Below are 12,500 nucleotides of genomic sequence, written 5' to 3' on the forward strand. Positions count from 1 at the left end.
CACACACTCACACACTCACACTCACACTCACACAAGACACAGACACAGACACAGACACACTCACACACACACTCACACACACACACAAGACACAGACACAGACACAGACACAGACACACTCACACTCACACACACTCACACACTCACACACTCACACTCACACTCACACAAGACACAGACACAGACACAGACACACTCACACACACACTCACACACACACACAAGACACAGACACAGACACAGACACAGACACACTCACACTCACACACACTCACACACTCACACACTCACACTCACACTCACACAAGACACAGACACAGACACAGACACACTCACACACACACTCACACACACACACAAGACACAGACACAGACACAGACACAGACACACTCACACTCACACACACTCACACACTCACACACTCACACTCACACTCACACAAGACACAGACACAGACACACTCACACACACTCACACTCACACAAGACACATACACACTCACACTCACACTCACACACTCACACACACACACAGACACACAGACACACTCACACACACACACACACACCCACACACACACACACACACAGACACAGACACAGACACACTCACACTCACACTCACACACTCACTCAGACACACTCACACTCACACTCACACACTCACTCAGACACACTCACACTCACACTCACACACTCACTCAGACACACTCACACTCACACTCACACACTCACTCAGACACACTCACACTCACACTCACACACTCACTCAGACACACTCACACTCACACTCACACACTCACTCAGACACACTCACACTCACACTCACACACTCACTCAGACACACTCACACTCACACTCACACACTCACTCAGACACACTCACACTCACACTCACACACTCACTCAGACACACTCACACTCACACTCACACACTCACTCAGACACACTCACACTCACACTCACACACTCACTCAGACACACTCACACTCACACTCACACACTCACTCAGACACACTCACACTCACACTCACACACTCACTCAGACACACTCACACTCACACTCACACAAGACACAGACACACTCACACTCACACACACACTCACACACTCACACTCACACTCACACAAGACACAGACACAGACACACTCACACTCACACACACTCACACTCACACAAGACACAGACACACTCACACTCACACTCACACACTCACACACACACACAGACACACACACACCCACACACACACACAGACACAGACACAGACACACTCACACACTCACACTCTCTCACACACACACACACACACACACACACACACATACACAAACACACACACACACACACCCACACACACACACAGACACAGACACAGACACACTCACACACTCACACTCTCTCACACACACACACACACACACACACACACACACACATACACAAACACACACACACATACACAAACACACACACACACACACACACTCACACACAACATACACACAGATGTATCTAACTGTATTCCAGCCTACAGATGCAACTGATGCCAACATTGTTTTTGCTCAAATGAAAGATGATCTTCACAGGCTGATTAAATTATGTATTTATAAAACCAATTAAGCTGCTTTTCCAGGGATTTTGTACATTAGTATTGCGTGAAGTCTGTTTTTCTTTCTTTTATTTATTAGAGATATTGGCCCCTGCTCGTTCTTAATGGACGGAACTCGGGCTCATTTTTACAAATAAAGCTTTTTGTTTGAAAAGGGATGCGTTTTTTCTTTTAATCCCTCAAAATTAAGTATAAGGGGTTATTTCAAGTCTGCTTTGTAAATTTTACAGCAAAGAATACACTGTACAAACCTTATATATGCAGTGCTGGGGAAAGTTACTTTTAAAAGTAATGCATATTAATAATAATAGATGGATGGATAGACAGATAGATAGATAGATAGATTCAGAAAAAATAGGCTCAGTTTACAAACAACATTCACCTATTCAAACTAAAAAAAAAGTTTTGAGTGGAGCAAAAACAAGATTTGTCAGATTAATAACTAATAACATAAGATGTCCTCATAAGTCGGTTGTCATGATATTTCAGTGTATTAGTGAGAACACGTGGCAAGAAGCAAAACAAAACCTGTTTATACAGTGTTCAGCGCTGTTTTGAGTCGTTTATGTAATCTGCTGTTCGCGTCTGCACTAAACATTTCACAGCGGGATGTCAATCCAAGTGAAATATGAATTCAGAATATGAATGTGTTGCGTGGCTGTTTATATGAGGCCTCGGCTCTGACTCGTTAGCTCTGCTGCTCGAAGGTTAGGGAGGCGCTTAAGAGCAGAGCCCGAGCTGGAGCCGCTCAGAGCCGCAGACTCCAGGAGATGCAGTGCAGGTCAGTGCAACTCTATTACTAACTCTATTACCTCTCTCGCGCTGTTACCAGCCGACTTTATAAACAAGTCTGTAAACTACCAACGATACTGTGACATGAGCAGGTGTCTGCTCACCTGAGATCAGCAGCTGTATGATGAATTAACCTCAGTACTGTCTCAGATTGTGATTGAGATCAAATGACATTCAGCTTAATTACAGAAGGACGTTTGTGTTCTGATAATAAAGCACAAGCAAGCTCCTCAGCTTTCAGACTACTCACTTCAGATCAAAACAGGTCACAGAGTGTCTTTATGAAGTTTTGTATAGTATTTTCTTTATTTTTCACTTCAAAAACTGTGTCTAAAAAGGGTAATATTTTATGTATTTGAGGTCAGAGGTGTGGAGAGAGAGAGAGAGAGAGAGCGAGAGAGAGCAAATATTTAGCATTTTAGCTCAGCATTGTCCTCTAATCAGCTAATATTGTCTTTAATAGCCTGCATAGCTCTTCATCTTTTATAACATGGCATTTTGACCAAATATATATGATAAATTATATATATATTCCAGTTTTGGACATGTAAGGTAATTAAAAATATTTTTTAAATACCTTAAAGTAACTACAAAAGAGCATGTAAAGCAAATGTCTTCAATAGAAAGTCCGTGTGGAGCATATGCCCCGGATCTGCGTAATGTTCTCACCTTTCCCCCTTACCTGTTTGCATCTCTGAGAGTTCCTTTCAACATAAAGGCAAGGAAGCTGTTAGTGTGTTGCAGGAACTCTTCAAAGTGTCACATGTTCCTGAGTTTATTAATAGCATTGATCCTCCCCGCAGATGAATAAAACCAGTGTAATACAGCTAACCTTCGTTATGCATGACTCAACTTCACATGTCAATATTAGGTGATTTCATGTGATGTTTCAGACGGATCTGTCTCTCTCCTCGGGCAGGTGTGGAGATGATTCCTGTGAATGAGTTCCGGAGCATCACGAGCGAGCAGAACCCACAGTTCCGGGTCCTGAAGCCCTGGTGGGACGTTCTGTCCGAGTACCTGGGCATCGCGATGCTGATGATGGGGGTGTTCGGCTGCACGCTTCAGGTGGGCTCCGTGTGTCATCGGGACATAATGACCCTTACACCAGACCTACCCAGAGTTCAGACACGAGTCAGCTGCATACAACACTTCGTGTGCTCAGACTGTTAGTCAGCGACTGAAAATAAATAGTTCACTTGAAAATGAAAATTGTGTCATCATTTACTCAATGTCATTTTCTTTCTTTCCTTAAATGCAATTTTGAAGGACCTTTGAGCTGTGTTTTACCATGCACTGAAAGAGATTTCACAACACCATCAAAGTATCATAAAAGTATAATAGCAGTCGGTCATGTGACTCACACACTTTATTCTGAGCCTTCAGAAACCATGTGATTCTCTGTGCGAGGAACAGATTAAAATTGAGTGTTTTCCTTCACTCCGGCTTCAGAAATGCTGCATGCAGACACACTATACAGGCTTGGAATGACATGAGGGTGAGAATTTTCATTTTCATGTGAACTGTTCCTTAGAAAAGTACATGTTATTGTGCGTGCTGCTGTGGTTTGTCATTTAGCTGTTCCGTCTGAGTCACGTATCAGAAAACGTTTCTCCTTCCAATATCAGTCCTGCTGGAGCAGAAGCAGAGAAGTTCTCTAGACGGTCACATTACATGAAGTGATCGCTGTCAAGTTCACTGTATCTCTGCATTTGGAAGCATGTTTTGTGAATCAGAGGCTCTTCTCTGCAGTCCCTTCTTGTGCGGCTGCATTCAAACACACGACTGGCCAAGCAAAAGGCATTTTCACATAAATGGATGTAAACCTAATGTATTAAATGTTAAAACTCTACAGTGGGGTTGTAAATCAACCTTTTGTACAATTTTAAATGGACAAGCTGGTAACACTGATTATATTTTACCTACAAAAATCATTGAATGTAATGATAACAGGTTTAAAAAATACTTTAGAGAAATTGCATTCACCATCCATGTTCCTCTGAGTCGCACGTCTGATCAGGAATGTGTGCAATAAAGAGAAGCGATTAGGCAAGAGCTTTAGCTGATTAGATAACGCTTCTCTGCGGTGTGTTTGCCATCAGCTCCCGCCGTGACTCGTGATATCGGCCATTCTTCCTTTTATTTGCCGCCAGAAACATGCAGGTGTTTGCAGTGTAAATATTTTTTATTAGATAATTAGATGAGTGCGATGTTTCGTGTGTCATCGTCACTGATGCTTAGACAATCTCCATCTCTCTGCAGCTGACACAAGACAAGATATCTTGCCTGCCGAACCGATTCACGGATCTCTCCGGCGGAGACCGAGACTGCAGTCACCTGCGGCAGGAGAACGAGAGTCTGTGGGAGTTCGCCATCACCAAACGTCTCGGTCCGAACGTCGTGGAGGTGTTCGGCCGGAAGAACGGCCTGGATATCCACCAGTACGAGTTCGTCAACCACTTCTGCTATGAACGGGCCGTGCACTGGTACGGAAAGTACTTCCCCTACCTAGTGGTGATCCACAGCATGATCTTCATGGTGGCCAGCAGCTTCTGGTTCAAGTTCCCAGGGACGTCGTCAAAGATCGAGCTGTTCGTGATCATTCTGGGGAAGTGCTTCGACTCTCCCTGGACCACGAGAGCCATCAGCGAAGTCTACGAAGAGCGGCGAGAGGAGAGAATGGTCGTGTGGAGAAAGAACACAATGACCAAATCAGCCGCAGACAACAACGACGACATGGTGTCTCTGATCCGATCTTCCATAAAGTCCGGCTCGGACCAGAAACTGTCAGAAGCGACCGCGTCGCTCCTGGATAAGAAAGAAGGCGAGCAGGCCAAGGCCCTGTTTGAGAAAGTCAGGAAGTTTCGGACGCACGTGGAGGAGGCGGATCTGCTTTACTTCATGTACGTGCTGCAGACGGCGCTGAAGGTCTTCAAATTCGCTCTCATCACCGTTTACAGCGTCGCGCTGGTCCCCAACATCCAGATCGTGGTGATGTGCTCGGTGCCTCCGGATCTGACAGGGTTCAGTGCGTTCTGCTGTAACTACAATAAAGCGCATCTGTTCTCCAAATTAGCCTACTGCTACATATGCTTCGTCGGGGTCTACGGACTGCTGTGCATTTATTCGCTTTATTGGCTGTTTCACCGACCGCTGAAAGAGTATTCCTTTGAGGCGGTTCGCTTGGAGACGGGAATAAACGACATTCCGGATGTTAAAAATGACTTTGCGTTTCTCCTGCACCTCAGCGACCAGTACGACGCCCTGTACTCCAAACGCTTCGCCGTGTTTCTCTCGGAGGTCAGCGAATGCCGTTTACGGCAGCTCAACCTCAACCACGAGTGGACGGCTGATAAACTCCGCGCTCGTCTGACACGCAACGCCGGCGAGAGGCTGGAGCTGCCCCTGTTCCTGCTTCCAGGATTACCAGACACCGTGTTCGAGATTTCCGAGGTCGAGTCGCTCAAACTGGAACTGATCAGTAACGTGACGGTACCCGGAACCGTATCGCAGCTTACCGCCTTACAGGAGATCGTGCTGATCCACAGCCCGGCCAAGCTCCAGCTGGCGGCCCTCAGTCACCTGCGTGAGAATCTGAAGGTTCTGCGCTTGGGCTTCGAGGGTCCGGAGCAGGTGCCGCTGTGGATGTACACCTTACAGAGTCTAGAGGAGCTTCACCTGAGCGGCGCTCTGAGCGCTGAGCTCTCCCGCAGTCCGGCGCTGGACTCTTTACGAGACCTGAAGAACCTGCGAGTGCTGACCTTACGCTGCAAGCTGACCAAGATACCGCCCAGTATTGTAGATGTGTCCAGTCAGCTCCAGAGACTGTACGTTCACAACGAGGGGACCAGGCTCCAGGTCTACAACAGCCTGAAGAAGCTGGTGAACCTGAGCGCTCTGGAGCTGACGGGCTGCGGTCTGGAGCGGATCCCCAGCGCCGTCTTCAGCCTGTCCCTCCTGCAGGAGCTGGACCTTCGAGAGAACCGGCTCACCACCGTGGAAGAGATCTTGAGTCTGCAGCACTGTCACCGTCTGACCGTCCTCAGACTCTGGCACAACGACATCTCCTGCGTCCCGGAGCACATCAGCAAGCTCCGCGCGCTGGAGACACTGGACCTCAGCTGGAACAAGATCCGCAGTCTTCCGCCGCACCTCTGCTACTGCACCAAACTCCGACACCTGGACCTTTCCCACAACCAGCTGGCGTCTCTGCCCTCGGAGATCGGCGTGCTTCAGTGTCTGCAGTTCCTCTCGGTGGCCTTTAACTCGCTGGAGAGTCTCCCCGAGGAGCTGTTCTCCTGTAAGAGGCTGCAGGTGCTGGCGCTGGGGAATAACAGCATCTCCTCGCTGTCTCCGCGGGTCGGGAATCTGGCTCAGCTGGTTCGGCTGGAGCTGAAGGGAAACCGGCTGGAGTCTCTGCCTGCGGAGCTCGCCGACTGTCTCTCGCTCAGACTGGCCGCTGTGATCGTGGAGGACGGTCTGACGGACCTTCTGCCTCCAGACGTGAAGGACAGAATGAAGCACAGATAATCACAGCACTGGAACGCTGCCATTCACACATTTATTTTTTTGTCTAAATAGAGTGTGCTTTGATTTACGTGATGACATGAGCTATGTTTGCATCACCGTTTTAATGCGCACTTTGAAGTATAGCATCAGAAACAAGTGATGGAAATTCTAATAAAAATCCCTTAATTCGTAGAAATGTTTTTACGCTCGCTTGAGGTGGTTTTTACTTGTGTGAAAAAGGGTTAGAGGGACTTAGGATGCCTTGAGGGTGAGTAATTTAGGGGCTAATTTTCATTTTTGGGTGAACTAACCCTTTAATGCGAATAATGGAAGATGGAAACGCATTTGCCGTATAAATTCCTACATGCGCATCAAACAAAAAGTCGTGGGATTTTGCGCTATGAGACGGCAAAGCTGACTGACCAGCGGATCGATCTCGTTCACAGCATCTGAAATATTGCTCTGGTCATTCTGAAATGCCCGAGCAAAGTCTGTCGTCAAAGTATTTCTGTATAAATGTCTTACACGTTCACAAACAGCAGCATCCACCTCCGAAAGCATTAACCGCATTTATTGTGTTTCGTCTGCTCGCTCTGAGGCGCAAGTAATATATATGAAAATTATTATATTCAGTGGCGTGTCCTACTTTTCTTAGTGATTTATAGTGCCAGTTTATCAGGAAGTTGGGCTCGTTGGATGGAAACGGTGCTTGTTCGCAAATGTTTTATTGGATATTCCAATTCGCAACTTTGGAGGGAAACCAGGTTATTGATGATATGAGCTCAATAATGTCACCGTCTGAGATGGGCTGCACTTAATAGTTTAACATATTTTTTTCACAGTGGAATTGCTGGTTAGGAAAAAAAACTGATTTATGATTCTGCAAATAAGTCTTCACCAGTCAGTGAATCACGGCAAGCAAAGTGCTCCAAAAGAGCTCTTTAGCGCCGCCCATTCTCCCATGATGCATTGCGAATACCGTAATAGTCTCTCTATGCTTTGTGCATAGAAAATTTTTTTAGTAATTAGATTGTCATTCGCAATGGTTCATGGGATTGTAGTTCTTTCCTTCATTAAAGTCATTAAATACACAGTCTTGTACCTTTTTTGTACTTATTATTTTCAAATGAAGGTAGCTGGTTGGTTTAGTTTATGACTAAACTCTTTAAGGAAGACTTTTTAAAATCCCCATGGGAAAAGCTGATGGGAGCAACCCTTCCAAACCCGAGGCCGCTGTGAAAGTGAGCGAACACTAAAACACACTGAACCCACGCCATGCTGAAGCGAGAACAGAGTCGTCCTCATGTGTCCCTCAGCTGAACTCTTTCTGTTTTTCTAGTTTTTTCTCAGTAGTGTTTAAGCTCAGATGTTTATCTTTTCCAAGTAAATAAACAGCAACACCTGAGTAAATCTGATTGGAAATTAATGTTGCTTTTCTTCATAACAGCAGACTGAGCTCTTAAAGAAATGCAGTTCTTAACAATGAAGCTTCTGTGTGTTGTTTTCTGATGGTGGGTGTGGCTGAGCAAGTGGAAACTTCCACAGGTGTGTGTGTGTGTGTGTGTCTGTGTGTGTGAGAGAGAGTGTGTGTGTGTGTGTGTGAGAGAGAGTGTGTGTGAGAGAGAGAGAGAGTGTGTGTGTGTCTGTGTGTGTGAGAGAGAGAGAGTGTGTGTGTGTCTGTGTGTGTGAGAGAGAGAGAGTGTGTGTGTGTCTGTGTGTGTGAGAGAGAGAGAGTGTGTGTGTGTCTGTGTGTGTGAGAGAGAGAGAGTGTGTGTGTGTCTGTGTGTGTGAGAGAGAGAGAGTGTGTGTGTGTCTGTGTGTGTGAGAGAGAGAGAGTGTGTGTGTGTCTGTGTGTGTGAGAGAGAGAGAGTGTGTGTGTGTCTGTGTGTGTGAGAGAGAGAGAGTGTGTGTGTGTCTGTGTGTGTGAGAGAGAGAGAGTGTGTGTGTGTCTGTGTGTGTGAGAGAGAGAGAGTGTGTGTGTGTCTGTGTGTGTGAGAGAGAGAGAGTGTGTGTGTGTCTGTGTGTGTGAGAGAGAGAGAGTGTGTGTGTGTCTGTGTGTGTGAGAGAGAGAGAGTGTGTGTGTGTCTGTGTGTGTGAGAGAGAGAGAGTGTGTGTGTGTCTGTGTGTGTGAGAGAGAGAGAGTGTGTGTGTGTCTGTGTGTGTGAGAGAGAGAGAGTGTGTGTGTGTCTGTGTGTGTGAGAGAGAGAGAGTGTGTGTGTGTCTGTGTGTGTGAGAGAGAGAGAGTGTGTGTGTGTCTGTGTGTGTGAGAGAGAGAGAGTGTGTGTGTGTCTGTGTGTGTGAGAGAGAGAGAGTGTGTGTGTGTCTGTGTGTGTGAGAGAGAGAGAGTGTGTGTGTGTCTGTGTGTGTGAGAGAGAGAGAGTGTGTGTGTGTCTGTGTGTGTGAGAGAGAGAGAGTGTGTGTGTGTCTGTGTGTGTGAGAGAGAGAGAGTGTGTGTGTGTCTGTGTGTGTGAGAGAGAGAGAGTGTGTGTGTGTCTGTGTGTGTGAGAGAGAGAGAGTGTGTGTGTGTCTGTGTGTGTGAGAGAGAGAGAGTGTGTGTGTGTCTGTGTGTGTGAGAGAGAGAGAGTGTGTGTGTGTCTGTGTGTGTGAGAGAGAGAGAGTGTGTGTGTGTCTGTGTGTGTGAGAGAGAGAGAGTGTGTGTGTGTCTGTGTGTGTGAGAGAGAGAGAGTGTGTGTGTGTCTGTGTGTGTGAGAGAGAGAGAGTGTGTGTGTGTGTGTGTGAGTGAGTGAGTGAGTGTGTGTGTGTGTGTGTGAGAGAAAGTGAGTGTGTGTGTGGGTGTTTGTTTGTTTGTGTGTGTGTGTGTAGCTTTACTTTTATACCTGGTGGCATTCCTTTTCATCTCGTGCAGCACACAATTAGAAAACTTTGCTCATGGACGTTCCGTTCGGCCAACCACCTGAGCTGTAAATGTCATGTGACCACTGATTCTTGAGCTGCAGGAAATTGTCATAACAACACCGATTGGCTGATGACAAGAACACACACACACACACACCCACACACACACAAACACACTCACAGACACTCTCACACACACAAACACACACTCACTCTCTCTCTCTCTCTCACACACAAACACACACAGTCACACACACCACACACACACACACAGACACTCCCTCTCACACACACACACACACACACACACACACACACACCCCCACACACACACACACACACACACACACACACACACTCTCTCTCTCTCTCACACACACAAACACACACAGACACACTCACACACACCACACAGAAACACACAGACATACACGCTCACACACACACACACAGACACTCCCTCTCACACACACACTCACACACTAGTGACGATCCTGAACTGTGACAGCAGCGCAATCAAGTCTACTAGAATATAATGAAGTTGTGACTGAATGTTGTGTCCAAAGAAAAAAAATATTTTAGATATTTTTATAAAATGTAAGTGATATATCTACCAGCAGAATCTAACTTGACTAACCAGCGGACCGTGAATCTTCTGAAGCCTCGGTGACTCTCTGCTGGCAGATGAGCTGATGTTGTCTGATGTTCTTGCTTCCATCAGATAGTTTATAGTGAATGGATTATTAAAAACCCACAGGAGATCTGCATCTGTGAACTAAACTGGATCAATTTGTCTTCATTATTATATTTAGCAAAATGTATGAAATCAGTAAAATAGTTTCACTGCATTACTTTTCTAGGTAGCAAGCCTGTGGATGTCTGGACAGCTTGCTGAAGAGGGTTGGAGATGCAGTGAGATGTGACGAAAGTTGATTAGCACTGATATAATTCCGTATATACACCAGTCTGTCAGTATGTTCTATGGATGTGTTTTATCGTACAGTATTAGTTTGTAAGTTTTGTACACTGGACTTCCATCATTCTTTTGCACAGAGCAAGTCTGAGTCTGCTGAGATCATCCAGTTGGGTTTAAACGGATCTGAGTTCAAACACTCGCTCCGAGCATGATTTACTGGACTTTGATCGCAGTGATCTCAAACACTCGCTGCGATACTGCTGGCACGATTACACAGGTGTTTGATTAATCCTGTATTATCGCAGAGGAGTCAGACTTCAAGAAGCAACTGATGCATTTCAGAGAATCCCTCATTAAAACAACAAACTGGCCTGAAGCCCTCGATGTCGTGCAGCGGATTCAGTGAGCGCTTCGCTGCATGTAAGAGGGATCCTGAGAGTTTGGCCTGAATGCAGCGAGCAAACAAACCCTTCATTGTGTCTGCGTCCTCTCGGAGTTGTAAACGGCCAGAAAAGCAGCGTTTCTGTCCTGTGACGGCACAATGTTTGCCTTGTACAGTCGCACACATTCCTGTGAGGAACTCGAGCCGTTCAGGGTCACCTTGAGCTCATCTTCTGGAGGAATATAGTTCAGCTCGTCACATCGGTTCAGTGTCAGACCTTTAGTTAGAGATCATGTTTGTTCGTGCTCAACTGTTCCGAGTCACATCATGTGAAAGATGTTTGGTTCAGAAATAAAAGACGTTTGACATGACCTAATGTGTTTTAATGTTGTAGTATGTATGTGTTCATTTGTTCATGTTTTTGAGGAGAGATCCATCTGCAGCTACAGCACGGTTAATGCAGACAAACTGATTTTTCAGTTTATTAAACACCTTAATAAATAACATCTGAAAGACCACGGTAAACAAACGTTAATATACAATTCTTCAATAAATAAGTCAAATAAATTCATAAAATGTTATTTACAGACGTTAATCCGCGAAATACTCCAAGCAAACTTACACGCAAAGCAAGAATTCATCAGTGCGCGGATGGCAAGAAATAATTTCACAAGAATAAAACTGTTAACAGTTCAAGTTTCTGCACAGAAATGTTTTGTAAAATACCAAAGAAAGAGTTATTTACACGTGTGCCGGGCAAACGCGCTCTGCCGGATCCGGTGCAGGGACCGCTCTGTGCAAACCGGTGCTACATATTCCAGCTAATATTGTGAGCTCAACAACAAACTATCGAAACATACAACTTATTCATATAAATACAACCCGCTAATGAGCGCCGAGGGGAACCGGGCCGCACAGTTCTTCAGCTGGAGCTGGTTGCTATCAAGCGCTCCAAAAGCGCCAGCATCTCCGCAGCGCGAGCGTCCCGGGCCACATCCAGAGCGTCGGCCCCGCGGCTGTCCCGGTGCCCCAGGTCCGAGAGCGGGGCCAGGTACTCCACCACGTCCCCGTGGCCCTCGCGGATGGCGATGTGGAGGGGCAGGGCTCCGCTGTGGTCGGGGACGTTGACCGAGGCGCCGTGGTCCACCAGAACGCTCAGCGTGTCCAGGAACCCGGTGCGGGCCGCGTCATGTGCAGGGGTCACGCCGCAGCGGTCCTGGACGCTCGGGTCAGCGCCGTGGTCCAGCAGCACACGCGCCACACTGGTGCAGCCCATCATCATCACCTGCAGACGGCAAACACACGTCACTCAAGAGCTCAGGCCTCGCTGCTCTCGTGCAGCGCCAGGAGTTACATGTAACGGAGCTACACACTTTAATTACAAATGTAACTGTAATCTGTTACTGAGATAAAATGTGTCATTAAATTAGTTA

At 46.5% G+C, this 12,500-nt stretch overlaps 2 protein-coding genes across 3 annotated transcripts in view; one reads left to right on the plus strand and one right to left on the minus strand.

Annotated features, from left to right (window-relative positions):
* Window positions 1–2,337: 2,337 nt before the first annotated feature.
* LOC107573976 (volume-regulated anion channel subunit LRRC8E-like) lies at window positions 2,338–7,089 on the plus strand. 2 transcript variants are annotated; one of them, XM_016260438.1, is made up of 3 exons: window positions 2,338–2,393; window positions 3,324–3,472; window positions 4,667–7,089. In XM_016260438.1, exons 2-3 carry the CDS (start codon window positions 3,332–3,334, stop codon window positions 6,932–6,934), a joined length of 2,409 nt encoding a protein of 802 aa, XP_016115924.1. In that variant the 5' UTR covers window positions 2,338–2,393; window positions 3,324–3,331; the 3' UTR covers window positions 6,935–7,089. The 2 variants fall into 2 exon arrangements, with proteins under 2 accessions (XP_016115924.1, XP_016115923.1); XM_016260437.1 differs by having other exon boundaries at window positions 2,353–2,393; window positions 3,298–3,472.
* A 4,359-nt stretch (window positions 7,090–11,448) lies between these two features.
* The window catches only part of LOC107573979 (cyclin-dependent kinase 4 inhibitor D-like), a 3,846-nt gene continuing 2,794 nt past the window's right edge, over window positions 11,449–12,500 (minus strand). The window contains exon 2 of the mRNA XM_016260441.1: window positions 11,449–12,352. Within this exon, the coding sequence (XP_016115927.1) occupies window positions 11,990–12,349 (360 nt within the window). The 5' untranslated portion in view covers window positions 12,350–12,352 and the 3' untranslated portion in view covers window positions 11,449–11,989. The remainder of the gene's footprint in view (window positions 12,353–12,500) is intronic.

This window comes from Sinocyclocheilus grahami, unplaced genomic scaffold, assembly GCF_001515645.1.
Source record: "Sinocyclocheilus grahami isolate Dianchi unplaced genomic scaffold, SAMN03320097.WGS_v1.1 scaffold2079.1, whole genome shotgun sequence".
Lineage (NCBI taxonomy): Eukaryota > Metazoa > Chordata > Actinopteri > Cypriniformes > Cyprinidae > Sinocyclocheilus > Sinocyclocheilus grahami.